The sequence below is a fragment of the Carassius carassius genome, chromosome 10, assembly GCF_963082965.1.
Source record: "Carassius carassius chromosome 10, fCarCar2.1, whole genome shotgun sequence".
In the NCBI taxonomy this organism is placed as follows: Eukaryota; Metazoa; Chordata; class Actinopteri; order Cypriniformes; family Cyprinidae; genus Carassius; species Carassius carassius.
In genome coordinates this window covers 12966043-12980023 of record NC_081764.1, presented here as the reverse complement: position 1 = coordinate 12980023, position 13981 = coordinate 12966043, and the positions used below count along the sequence as shown (strand labels likewise).

At 37.2% G+C, this 13981-nt stretch overlaps 1 protein-coding gene across 9 annotated transcripts in view; it reads left to right on the top strand.

Annotated features, from left to right (window-relative positions):
* Nucleotides 1-13981, top strand: part of LOC132151816 (low-density lipoprotein receptor-related protein 8-like) — a 196354-nt gene that overhangs the window by 110799 nt on the left and 71574 nt on the right. For all 9 annotated transcript variants that reach the window (XR_009436444.1, XM_059560207.1, XM_059560204.1 and 6 more), the window contains exon 4: nucleotides 9163-9291. Coding sequence is in view for 8 of the 9 variants with exons in the window: in XM_059560207.1 (XP_059416190.1) it covers nucleotides 9163-9291 (129 nt within the window). In the remaining variant the exon portion in view is untranslated. The remainder of the gene's footprint in view (nucleotides 1-9162; nucleotides 9292-13981) is intronic.

Genomic DNA, 13981 nt, shown 5'->3' with positions numbered 1-13981 from the left:
ATACAAACTGTACATCATAGTAAGGTTGCAACATTGCATCCCTTGTGAAATAGGAGTACACTTTAAAATACTTTTATAAATTACTTATGGAAATATTATTTTTTAAAAGAATATACTTTTAGGGAAAACCTAAATTCTATGTTTTGGACACTTAACTGAATGTGGATTGCAATTAAATGAAAATGCATTATAATATAAAATTATATTAAATGCATTTAGCTGAAATTTGGCTCAAGTAGGATGTTTTTAAGTAGGACATCATCTCTTGTCTTTGAAATACAGTATGGTTTAAGTTTACTGCAGAATTTTGTGACAATCATTCATAAAAAAACATTACACCTGTAATTTCATATAAATTTCATATTAATTAATAATTTCATGTAATTTCTATTGAAACTTGTATGTCATGAATTTAAATTAATTTGTTATGAAGTTGCATTTTAGGACATTAAAAAATATATATATAAAAAAATGTAATATTTAATAACAAATTACAGTTAAATTTATAATAAACTTTAGATATGCTTTAGTATGTTAGGATGTATTCACACCAGGAAAGTCTGCTAGTTTACTTGCTTTTCTCCGGACCAAATACAATGTTGATCTTTTTGTTTGGTGTAGTTAATTTTCACACTTCCCTTTTTACAAGTGAACCAAAACTTGTAAACAAAACCACACATGTGCTAAGGTCCTCCATTCATTGGACAGAAATTCTTAAGCATACCAGAGTTAGTTTGGAACTGTGCCGCGACCACCTTTTCATCTGGGTTTCGCAGTGGTTGTTTGGTCCACTCCCAAGTGCGATTGCTGATTGCCCAAAAGATCCCCACCAAGGGGGGAAACGAACTTGAGTTCAATTCAGTTGAACCAAACAAGACAGGTGTGAATACACCCTTAGTCAACACATCAAATTAAGTGTACTTCTTTAGAGCACAAAGAATACTAATACATAATGAATTAGATTGTTCTTTAAAGTAAAATTTGACATTACAAAGTGCACTTTTTTAAAAAGTGTACTTAAGTATGTTAAGTAAGAGTGATTAAAAAGTATCTAAAACTATCTTTACACTTAGAGTTCATCAGAACTCTCTGTTTGAATAGGCGACTCCGAAATAAACAGCCATTGCAATGTGTTTGTTTGACAGCCTACATCCTACATAGATGGACAATGCAGTGATTTAGGTTAAAAATGCATAAATACATATCAAACGATCTCTAATAACAGAGCAACAGTAACAACAAAATAAAAACATACTCACGTTTGTGTGGTGCGACATTACTGTTGGATCCAATATAGTCGGGAAAGCATCGTCTTTTAGTTTTAATTTTTCTGAAAATCCTGCATTAAACTGTGCTGTTTGTAAAGGAATCTGCAGAAAAATTAAGTGAACAAAGGACTGAGTTAATTAATGAACTAATAATTAAATAATTCATTTATATTTATATTTTTCTATACTCTTATTTCTCTTAGTGTGCGTAAAGTTGTTATTATTGAATATGCATGCATGACCACTGTATGTTGAGGGAAATATTTATTTGTGTTGTTTTGTTGAGTTTTTGTTAGATTGTTTTCTGTGATTGAGATAAATGTTGCATAAATGTACACTACAAGTGTCATCCACACAAATTATTGAACCTAATCATTGTAGAAAAGCCTAGTATTTTTGTTACTATTTTTGTTGTTAACTATGCAAAAATTGTGAGATTAATAGTAATGAATAATGAATGTTTGTCTTATATTGTTATACTTGTCTCTGCATATTAAGTCGGACTATGAAAAAGTATTTCAGCATAAGAAAAAACTGTGTACTTCAACCATTATAACCATCTTGAAACTCTGGGATTGTGGAGCAGAATGCTGCTGGCCTTGACTGTGCTGGACAGAGCTGTATCTGTGGATCAAAAGGGTTCTCCAGAAAGCTGTCGATAAGGCAGTCAATAGAGCTGCCTCTTCTTGTTGGGTGGCACCTGAGTGTGCAGCCGTCAGCATTTGTGATAAAGGTATATCTCTTGGAAGTCCTGGAGGCTCATAGTCTGATTGTGAATGACTTTCCCAAGGACTAACACAACTTTTTATACCCAAACTAACACATTTTGTAGGCCGGGAAGGAGAAGGCTAGAACCAGTGAACATTTAAACAATTTTAATAAAAACAAATAAACAAACAGAAAACTTAAAGTAACGCGATAGCCCCTCACGGATGATGGCTGCGCACAAAAAAAAATAAATAAAGCCCAGGCCTGGTCCTTTCTTGTCTTGCACTGTCGTCACTTCTCCTTTTATCCTTCTGGAGCTCCTCCGTGGGACTCGAGACTGGTGAGTGTTTACCAGAGTTCAGGTCAGCAGGTTTGTGTATTTTTATGTTCAGGCCTTCAGAATGATGTATGATTTGTTGGAAACGGATGAAAAATGACTGAGCTGCACCCGTTTGATGTCGACAGTCTGCAAAGTCAATTTTGATTAAAAAAAAAATCGAGTTGAAAGTTTTCGGAAGGTTCCAAAGCAAAATCACAGAGCAACGTTGCATGTTTTCCTCCAATGTTTTACTAATTATAATTACTATATTAGTAATCACAATATAGCAATTTTTTATTTTATCTTTGTTATTATAAGAACAGATGCAAAAAAAAAAAAAAAAAAACACAACAGTAGAACAAATGTAAGAAAGAAACAAATAATGCATTACCTTTTTCATTTTACATATAAACAAAAGCATTCAAGTAAGAAAAACAAATAATCAAATTTAAAGATCCCGTTAGTCTGTTCATTACATATACATTTGTTTTTAAAACTACAAAAGCAGTTCAATCAAGTGCAGCAAGGGATTCCTTCTTTTTTTATTATTGTTGGATTAACATTATTGAGGTGGCGTATATTAAGACCTAGTGTAATGCACAGATCTAATATAATGTTACACATCAGATGTTTTTCCCCTACAGTTCCCAAACATTCACTTAAGACATAACAGATTATGTTTGCGTGAATGCTTAAAATACTGTAATACTGTAAATACTGTAATAATATAATGTGTATATTATTTATTGGGAAGAGTCTTTATCGGAAGAGTCTTTATGCCTGCACTTTGGATGACAGTCACCGTGAGAAGCTCTCAGAAAACGTACAAATAAAGGTAATTTTTAAACATCTAAAATTATTATTAGAGAGTATTGGGATCTCTAGACGAGGGCTTAATAAACACATTTTTGTGAAAATGTTTCACTTTTTTGCCTGTAGCTCAAAATTAGACATTACGACTCATTTTGCCAGCATGGGTCACATGCACTGAGAGAGAGAGAGACTGCTCTACACTTGATTATATAACCTTATTAGCTATGGACATATTGTAGTTGGAGTAGCCAAACCATTACTTTTGGGGTTTCCAGATATTTTTAGCTATTATAGGCTTATGCAAACTTCTGATGCATTTAGGTAAATGAGAAAGGAGTAATGGAAGATCCTTCAATGGCCAATTAGACACGCATATTCTCACCACTCACAAGAATGCCTGAATTTAGTTGACTGTGAAATCACTCGGACGTCATTGACTGAAACCGCCTCCCTAATATAATGTGGTTTGTGCAAAGCTAATGATTATTTCTTTGAGCGTACTGATGCGCATCTGAGAAATTTCATTTCCCCAGCTTAGATTAACAATGTTTCACCCGCACCGAAAAAATCATTTACATTATTAGATAAATATGTTAATCTAATCTCACCCGTTCCCTGTGGTTCTTCCATAACTTAATTTTTCCCAGGAGGAACTGCATTGCAGTCAGGGTGAGTTGAACCGTGCACAGCGTACGAGTGGAGCTCTTTCTTATTTTGTCTTCATAAAGAAATAAACATGAATTTGTGCTCAAATTAAGCTTGATGCTGACTGTGTGCATTCCTGCTTTGTTTTTGTAGTTTATCCCACTGTCAGTCAATTTCCTATCATTCTTTGAGTTTAGGGCCACAGGCCTTGTGTGGTTATTTGAGAGTGTTTCTAAAAATCCTCAGGGAGTGCATCAGTCTGAACTCACCATCTTTTGAGTCTGAGCTGACCTCTGGCTCATTGTGCCTGAGAGAACGTGTTGAGTTCATCACCGTCTTACAGTTAAATACACTGAACCTTCATCTGTCAGAGCTGTGTGGGTGTTATTCTGATGCCTCTTACAATTATAGAACGGGTCTTGAGGTATTATTTGGTGTTGGCAATTTTTTCTTGATTTATTATAATAATGTATTTGTTTTTTAATATTATATTCTTGAACTGAGGATTTATGCTGTCAGTGTCTGAAACTCTTTGAAGATGCAGGTGATATTTTTTTGCAAGCTTACAAAGATTCTGTCTCTAAATTGATCCGCTCCACTGCTACAGCCATCAAGCATCAATACTCTGAAATCATATTACAATTTAAAATAACCATTTTATTTATTTATATTTTAAAAGTCTTAATTTTCATGTGAACCTTCACAAATCTTGCTAATATGCTGATTTGGTGCTCAAGAAACATTTGATATTATTATTATTGTTGAAAACATAGGGCTCCAAACCGAAAGTTGTGCAGGTTAATATTTTGTGGAAATAGTGATACATTTTATCTTTTATGAATAGAAGTTCAAAAGAAAAGCATTTATTAGAAATAGAAAATGTTGTAACTTTACTATCACTTTTGATCCATTCAATGCATCTTGCTAAATAAAAATTATTACTAACACCAAATGGTAGTGGTGGGGGGGGGGGGTGAAGTGTGTGTGTGTGTGTGTGTTTGAGTGATAATGCAATCATTTCATTGAATTTTTATGTTATGAATTAATTAATTGTTTGAATTGATTCACAATAGTGAATTCTAGTAACTCTTAACACTTAACACTACCTGTCTGTAAGCACGCATACAGTTGCGAGTTTCTGCTCGATGTCGGCAGAACCGCATTTTTACAGTTAAACTCCGCGCAAGCGGAACAGCTACGGGATCTCGTTCTGCTACGGAGGCCTTCACCATCACCAACCCCCACTACTGCATCTCGCCCACAGCGGAGCCGCCGCAAGTGGTGTGAGAGGAAGCAGAAGAGGGGGAAGCGCGGAGGTATCCGGGCTAGGCTAACGGCTAACCCACACAAGCCATCTATCCCCACCATCGTACTGGCTAACGTACGCGCGTTGGACAATAAACTGGACTACATTCGATTACTACGCTCAACTCAGAGGACTGTAAGAGACTGTTGTGTTTTTGTGTTCACGGAAACATGGCTCAGCAACAGCGTTCCAGATGGCGCTATTCAGCTCGACTAGCTGACGTGCTATCGAGCGGACAGAGCTCTCGTCGCGGGAGGAAAAACCCGCGGCGGCGGGCTTTGTGTTTACATCAATGACGCGTGGTGCCACGATACTGTTGTGATCAGCAAACACTGCTCACCCCTGGTGGAGTTTATGATTATTAAGTGCCGGCCGTTCTATCTGACGAGGGAATATACTGCTATATTGCTCATTTCGGTGTACATTCCCCCGTTCAACATTATCAGCAACAGGAATGACGCACTAAATGAACTGTACCAGCACATCAGTGAGCAGCAGACAGCACACCCCGATGCTTTTCTCATCATAGCTGGGGATTTCAACCATGCTGACTTAAAGAGTGTGTTTCCAAAAATACACCAACACATTAACTTTCCAACACAAGGTAATAACAATTTGGACTTTGTTTACACCACACAGAGAGAAGCTTACAAAGCACTCCCCCTCCCCCACCTCGGAGCCTCAGACCACATCACTGTCATGCTAATGCCTGCATACAGACCACTCATTAAAGTCGCCAAACCAGTTCACAAACAGCTTAAAGTGTGGCCAGAAGGATCATCAGAGGTTCTTCAAGACTGCTTCAACACAACTGACTGGGACATGTTTAAGCAGGCTGCCACATTCAATAACACCACTGACCTCCAGGAGTACTCGGAGACTGTCACTACCTACATCAACAAGTGTATTGATGATGTAACGGTCACAAAAACCATCACTGTCCGGGCCAACCAGAAGCCGTGGATGACAGGGGAGGTCTACAGAATTCTGAACAATGCTGTTCATTGACTTCAGTTCAGCATTCAACACAATCATCCCTCAACAGCTCATTTACAAACTGATCCATCTGGGGCTCAACACTTCGCTGTGCAACTGGCTGGTGGACTTTCTGACTGGAAGACCTCAGGCAGTACGGGTCGGCAGCAACACATCCAGCACCATCACACTGAACACTGGGGCCCCCCAAGGATGTGTGCTGATCCCCCTCCTCTTCACTCTGCTGACCCATGACTGCACACCTTCACACAACTCCAACCTCTTTATTAAGTTTGCAAATGACACGACTGTGGTGGGTCTCATTAGCAACAAAGATGAGACAAACTACAGGAGCGAGGTGAGCCACCTGGCCGGGTGGTGCAGTGACAACGAAGACGAAGATGAAGGAGATTGTTGTAGACTTCAGGAGAGCACACACTCAGCACGTTCCTCTGACCATCAACGGTGCGATTATGGAGAGAGTGAGCAGCACCAAGTTCCTGGGTGTGCACATCACAGAGGACCTCTCCTGGACTGAAAACACAGCAGCACTGGCCAAGAAATCAAATCAGCGTCTCTACTTCCTCCGCAAACTGAGGAGAGCCAGAGCCTCGCCCCCCATCATGTACACCTTCTACAGAGGCACCATCGAGAGCATCCTGTCGAGCTGCATCACTGTGTGGTATGGCGCCTGCAACGCATCCTGCCGAAAGACTCTGCAACGTCAAGAGCAGCTGAGAAGATCATTGGTGTCTCTCTCCCCTCCCTCCAGGACATTTATGGAACCCGTCTCACCCGCAAAGCCCTCTGCATCGCAGGTGATCCCATCCACCCATCACACAACTTCTTCAGCCTACTGCCATCAGGGAGGAGACTGCGGAGTCTCCAGGCCAGGACCAGCAGACTGAAGGACAGCTTCATCCACCAGGCTGTCAGGAAGCTGAACTCACTCCCGAACTTGTCCCCCCTCCCCTCTTCTGCCCCAGGCACCACTGAACTATGAACCACCGCACCCCCCACTCCCACCCAGACCCCCCCCCCCCCCCACTAATATACGTTGACATGCACCAGTCACTTTGTGCAGGATTGGTCTGCTCACTACCTCATTCTCCATGGAACTGACATCATTCCACTACCTCATCAGTCAGTTAAATAAAATAACTGCTCTTGAGCCCCTTTGCCACTTTAATCAGACTTAATAAGCTTTTGTTTTTGCACTAAATAATGTTTTATCTGCACTGTTGTTCACTTCATTGATTTGCACTCTATCTGCCTTTTGCCTTGCGCTGCTTTATTTAACTTTATTTAAATTTTATTATATGTCTTTTTTAACATTCCCTTATTGTATAGTTGTATCTACATTTTATATTTTGATCTAAATGTTTAGGCTTTAATGTTAATGTTATCTGTGTGCACCGGGGGTCTGAGAGTAACGCAATTTCGATTCTCTGTATGTATGTACTGTACATGTGGAAGAATTGACAATAAAGCAGACTTGACTTGACTTGACTAATGATAGTCTTAAGGAAGTGTAACAAGCAAGTTAAAGTACATTAAAATAATATTGATATTCCCAATGTGGTGTTTATTTTACACTGATTGTGGTGCCGCTACAAACATCTGTGAATGTTTTGCTGTGTGAACTATAGGAAACCAGGGCTTTATGGGCAGTGAATGAAAATCCCTGTGGGCACAGTAGTCTTCAGGGTTAGCGAGGAGAGAGAGGTGATAAGACTGAGTTACCCATGAGGCTGTGCTATCTCTAGCAGTCCGCCAGACAGTAAGAATGGGTCATTCAGTTTATTCAGACACATGCTGACAAGCCAGAAACACACCCGCTAGCACATGCACATAAAAAGGCTATTCAAACAAACCCGCTCTGTCACATACATTTTTCTAGTCGTACACGGGTTAATCTCAGGTCTTAAATGGGACTTTTTGCCTCTGACAGTCTTAGATCCAATATGGCTTCCACAGATGAGGACTGGGCCTCAATCTGCAAAGCCACAATGGCCGTGTGCTGATGAAGAGATATATCAAATTAGATTCACAGCTGTCTTTTTCCCACTTCTTCAGAGAAGTCTGTACAATAGTGGAATCCAGCGAGAGACATGGCATTCATTTTTATGATTATAGATAAGGTTCAGACAACAATGGGCTGCAGACACAGATTCGAGGTGTCAGAGAAGGTGAGAAGGTCTTCATGAATCTTCTTTTATACACTGAAAATTACTCAAAAGACTAAAGAGTGGGAGAGAGAGAAATCAGTCTAGCTGCTATTGATTTGAAGTTGGGTTCCCAGACATGTGGAGATGTATAATTTATGGAGCTGTCTTGGGAAGGCTGTGTGATCTGGGATGAAACTTAAAAATGTTTCAATGGCCTTCGATTTTGGCTCGTATTTGTGTAAAAGTTTTACTTCAAAAACAATTACAAATTACAGAAATGTTATAATTTATTAAGTCATATATTTATTTTTTATTATTTTAATTTATTTTATTTTTTTGAAAGAAAGAAATTACTTTTTATTCATCAAGGATGTTACATTTATGTCAATAAAGACATTTAAAGTGTTACAAAAAAAAATCCTATTTTAAATAAATGCTCAATGGTTTCAAACTATAGCGTTTAATTGTAGTTTTCTAATAACTTTCTAATCACCAAAATTCACCTGAAAAAAAAGTATCACCATTTCTACAAAAACATTAATCAGCAAGTTTTCAACATTATTAATAATAAGATTTTTTTCTTGAGCACCAGATCTAGTGTGGTTTTTAAATGGTCATATGTCTCTGAAGACTGAAGTAAAGACTGTGGAAAATTAAGCACGTCACATTTAAAATTATATTGTTTTTACTATATTTTTGATCAGTAGCGAGCAGACTTCCAAACACATTTAAATATTCTACAATTCTACAATCTTTTAATAGTATTGCATTTAGAGATATTGACACTAGAAATCTAAGCTAGTGTCAATAAAATCTTTGTTTTATATGAAAATGTGTCCTTGTATTGTGTATTTGAATTGTTGGAACACTGTATTGACCGATCAGCGTCCAGGAATATGCCTTTTGGCATTAGTTGATCTTTTATTCTTAAACCTCTCTCTGTGTTGCTTTCACTTATAGGTCGACAGACGTGTCCCCCAGAGAAGTTTGACTGTGGTGGCTCGACAAGCAAATGTGTGTCATTGTCATGGCACTGCGATGGTGAACAGGACTGTGAAAATGGAGCAGATGAGGAGCAGTGTGCTGCAGGTAAGTCCAGGGAGAAAAGAGAAAGAGGAAATCATTAAAAATAGGTGCTGTCTGGCACAGACACAGTCAGGCATCAGTGTGGTGTGTGTGTGTGTGTGTGTGTGTGTGTGTGTGTGTGTGTGTGTGTGTGTGTGTGTGTGAACATTGTGTGTTTATTGTGTGTGTTTGATGTTACTGTAGCTGATTATACTTTCCTCATGACCTCATGATGTGCAGGGTAGATATTACAGAATGCTTTGTGTTCAGACCCCCAGCAGTTAGTTCTTGCATTGATAAATTGTCACAGCGGGTGAGAATGAGTGTATGTTATGACTATAAATAAATAGAAATTCTGCTTACACATGCACTTTCTCTCCTTTCCTCTCTCTCACACACTAACACGCCCGCACGCACACAATAATCCTAATGCAGGTATTTCAATTTACTATTAGATTATAAACAATATTGATTTTACTTTGCTCTTTGACATGCAACCTATACAAGCATTGATTTTCCAGCTATCTTTTTCATGGAAGTATTATGTACTATACATTTAGCCTTTTAGATCCTTCCAGGATTTTATCATTATAAAAAAAACTCCTAAATACTGCTGAAGGGGTCATGGATAAAAGCAAATTCTGCATTTGTGAATTGCAGCTGAGAATTTGCTGGTTTGTTTAGTATGGCTCAATATTTTCTTTACTAATGCACCTGTTGATAATTATTAATATTACTGTTTTTTTTAGGGAAGCATATGGGTAGCAATATTCAATTTGGAATATAATATGCAAAATGTCAATGCAATATGTAAAATGTCAATGCAATTCTGTATTTACATTTACATTTTCCAATACATTTGTGCCACGTTTGGTGCAAAATGAAAATGAAAATTTAATTACATAATTTTCATTTGCCATTTCATACGCTAGTTTTAATATGTAAAATTAATACTAATTTTAACGCTTTATAAGTTGCAAAATTAAAATGAAAATATATTACAGAAATGATTAGATATGTATAACATGTTCATGCAAAAACTGTGGCAAAATTGTCATTCAAATGCTATTTTTCTTAATTGCATTAAGACTCACAGTCAAAACACTTACGATTGCATTTACATTCAATGTCCCGCAATGAATGTAGCAAAATTCAATGTGCACATTGAAAATGCATTCTGAGCTGATCACGTGTCCGCCTCCTCCGCTATGTCAATCACTGCGTGAACAAGGCGGGGCTTGCAGAAGGCCAAGAGACTCGAGATTCGTGAGGATTCAAGCGAGAGAACATGGACAAGACAGTTGGTCCGTGTACGTTTTGATCATTTCGGTTTATGGCTTCAATATTTCATTCGCATCTGTGGGCGGAGCTGAAACGCTGCTTTCATCTGATTGGACGAATCACTCCGCCTTCAGCTCGGTCTTTTCATTCTTTCAGGCAGAATGAGAGTCAGTGCGAGTGTGGCACTGTAATGTCTGAAACCACCACTCACTATTAATTAGAATAATATTTGAATCAGATGTAGCTGGGCACATAATTTGTGCTGCTGCGAACTGCAAATTATTTGTAGGTTGTAGTATTGTATGAATATTGTCCCACTGATAAATACAGTGCAAATAGTTCTGTCTCTTTGGATAAAAGGGAAGTGGAAATAAAAATCAATAATAGACTGAACAGTTTCATGTCTGTAACATTTACCACTCTCATATTTGAAGACATCATAAGGCACTAGGTATGTCTTTGTGACATTAATTTTCACAATTATTTATTAATATAGTTACATTTCTGAAATAAATCAGTAATATTAGTTTTATTACATACTAAATTGAATGATGTTTCTCTTTTTAGTCTTCTTTGGGCTTGAGAAACCCCACATATATTTACCGTATTTACCGGACAATAAGTAGCACCTCTTTTCATAGTTTGGCTGGTCCTGCAACTTACAGTCAGGTGTGACTTATTTATCAAAATTAATTTGACATGAACCAAGAGAAATGAATCAAGAGAAAACATTACCGTCTACAGCCGCGAGAGGGCGCTCTATGCTGCTCAGTGCTCCTGTCGACTACACTGAAAACATAGAGCGCCCTCTCTCCGCTGTAGACGGTAATGTTTTCTCTTGGTTCTGAATAAATGCGACTTAGTCCAGTGCGACTTATATATGTTTTTTTCCTCGTCATGACGTATTTTTGGACTGATGCAACTTATATTTAGGTGCAACTTATAGTCCGAAAAATACGGGTAACATTATTATTATTATTATTTTTTATAAAGGAGTAATTGACACAGACTAGAATTTGAATGTTTCACCAAATTCAGCTCAGATCCTCAGACTCGTCTGACTCGCGTTGCTGTATAACTGGCCAGACTTACCTTCCCAAAAAAATCCTATTTAATTTTATTTCATAAATGAAACTATATTTATTTCCACTTCACTTTTATCCAAAGAGACAGAACTATTTGCACTGTATTTATCAGTGGGACAATATTCATACAATACTACAACCTAGAAATAATTTGCAGGTCGCAGCAGCACGAATTATGTGCCCAGCTACATCTGATTCAAATATTATGCTAATTAACAGTGAGCGGTGGTTTCAGACATTACAGTGCCGCACTCGCACTGACTCTTATTTTGTCCAAAAGAATGAAAAGACCGTGCTGAAGGCGGAGCGATTCGTCAGATGAAAGCAGCGTTTCAGCTCCGCCCACAGATGCGAATGAAATGTTGAAGCCATAAACCGAAATGATCAAAACGTACACGGACCAACTGTCTTGTCCATGTTCTCTCACTTGAATCCTCACGAATCTTGAGTCTCTTGACCTTCTGCAAGCCCCGCCTTGTTCACGCAGTGATTGACATTGCGGGAGGGGGCGAACACGTGATCGGCTCGGAATGCATTTTCAATGTGCACATTGAATTTTGCTACATTCATTGCTGGACATTGAATGAAAATGCAATCGTAAGTGTCTTGACTGTGAGTGTTAATGCAATTAAGAAAAATTGCATTTGAATGATAATTTTGCCACAGTTTTTGCTTGAACATGTTATACATATCTAATCATTTCTGTAATATATTTTCATTTTAATTTTCAAGTTTAATTTCATTTAATTTAAAAAGCGTTAAAATTAGTATTCATTTTACATATTAAAACTAGTGTATGAAATGGCAAATGAAAATTATGTAATTTAATTTTCATTTTCATTTTTCACCAAACGTTGCACAAATGTATTGGAAAATGTAAATACAGAAATGCATTGCCATTTTACATATTGCATTGTCATTTTGCATATAACGTTCCAAATTGAATATTGCTACCCATATGCTTCCATATTTTTTTTCCCCTTGTGATTCCTATCTTTGTTTATACTGTAAGTGTGTGGCAAGCAAAGGGATCTAGTGTGTGTAATGGATTCAAGGATTAGTTCATGAAGTGTAAATGCACATACTTTTTATGTTTGTTTGCACAAAACAATGTGAACAATTCCAAAGAATAAACCTTTGCATACACTATCTTTTAAAAGTTTGGGATCAGTAAGATTTTACTTTTATTCAGCAAGGTTACATTAAAGTGATCAAAACTTTTACAAAGTTAAAAAAATTAAATGTAAAAAAAAAAAAAAAAAAAAAAAAACTCAATCTGAGTGACCACTTTATTTATAAATGAATTCCAGGATTTTAATTCAAAAGGCATCTGAAATTTTTATATGAAATCATTTAATTATCATCACTCACACAGAACAAAATGAAGCAGTTTTGATTGGAAGATTTTATTCTGACACATTTAAAGGTGTTAAATAATTAAAGAACATCAGTTACTAAGGCAATTGTATCAATAACCATCATAACCGTTTTAATTTTCTTCATGAAATTCAGTTTTCTTCTTGAAGATTTGTGCATCACTAAATTTGTTAGACATTAGAAGTTGTCTAATAGGTTGGTGTTGTATTGTCAAATCAAATGTAAAAATTGTATGTGTGTTACTTACTTTGTATTTAAAAAACAAAATATACCGATGAGATGATGCTGGCAGGACGTAAAGAATTGTTTATTGTAAGTGTTTCTCTGTTGGCCATTATCCAGTAATGTCTACAAAATACATACGTATATCACAATTGAATTGCCTTGTTGTGTTCATAATATGTAATTATCCTGCCTATTGTCCAGCCTAGACACGTGTGGCTTTCCTATCTCCAAACACAGCCGAGTGAGATCTCTTGTCCTTGTGTCACTATGGGTTTACGCTTTCTCTTCTACTTAATCATGTAATAATGAAATACAGGACACGTCTTTCAACTCTAGCTTGATCTTTTTTATGGTTTTCCATTTTCTGACTATTAGCACTCTGATTAGCAGCGTGACAGAGTTTGTGTATCTCTGTGGATTTATAGCTGTGATTTGAGTGCCGTACAGTCCTGCGCTGAACTGGAAAATAAGAGCATTAACACCACTGTAATATTTCATTGTGCTGCTGATTATAATTGATTTCCTGCTTGATGTCTAGTCCTGAGACTTCTAGTTTTTATTAAAGAATAACCTGCAGGACTGCTCCTTTTGATTTATAATTGATGATGTTAAGGCACGGTCTATGAATACATATTACTCTTAATGCTGTACAGCCCATAACTTCTGAAGAATCATGTTTTACTCAAATCACATTTTCAAATCAGTCACCTCCTTGTGAACCAGAAGCTCATCAGTCAGGTGTGACA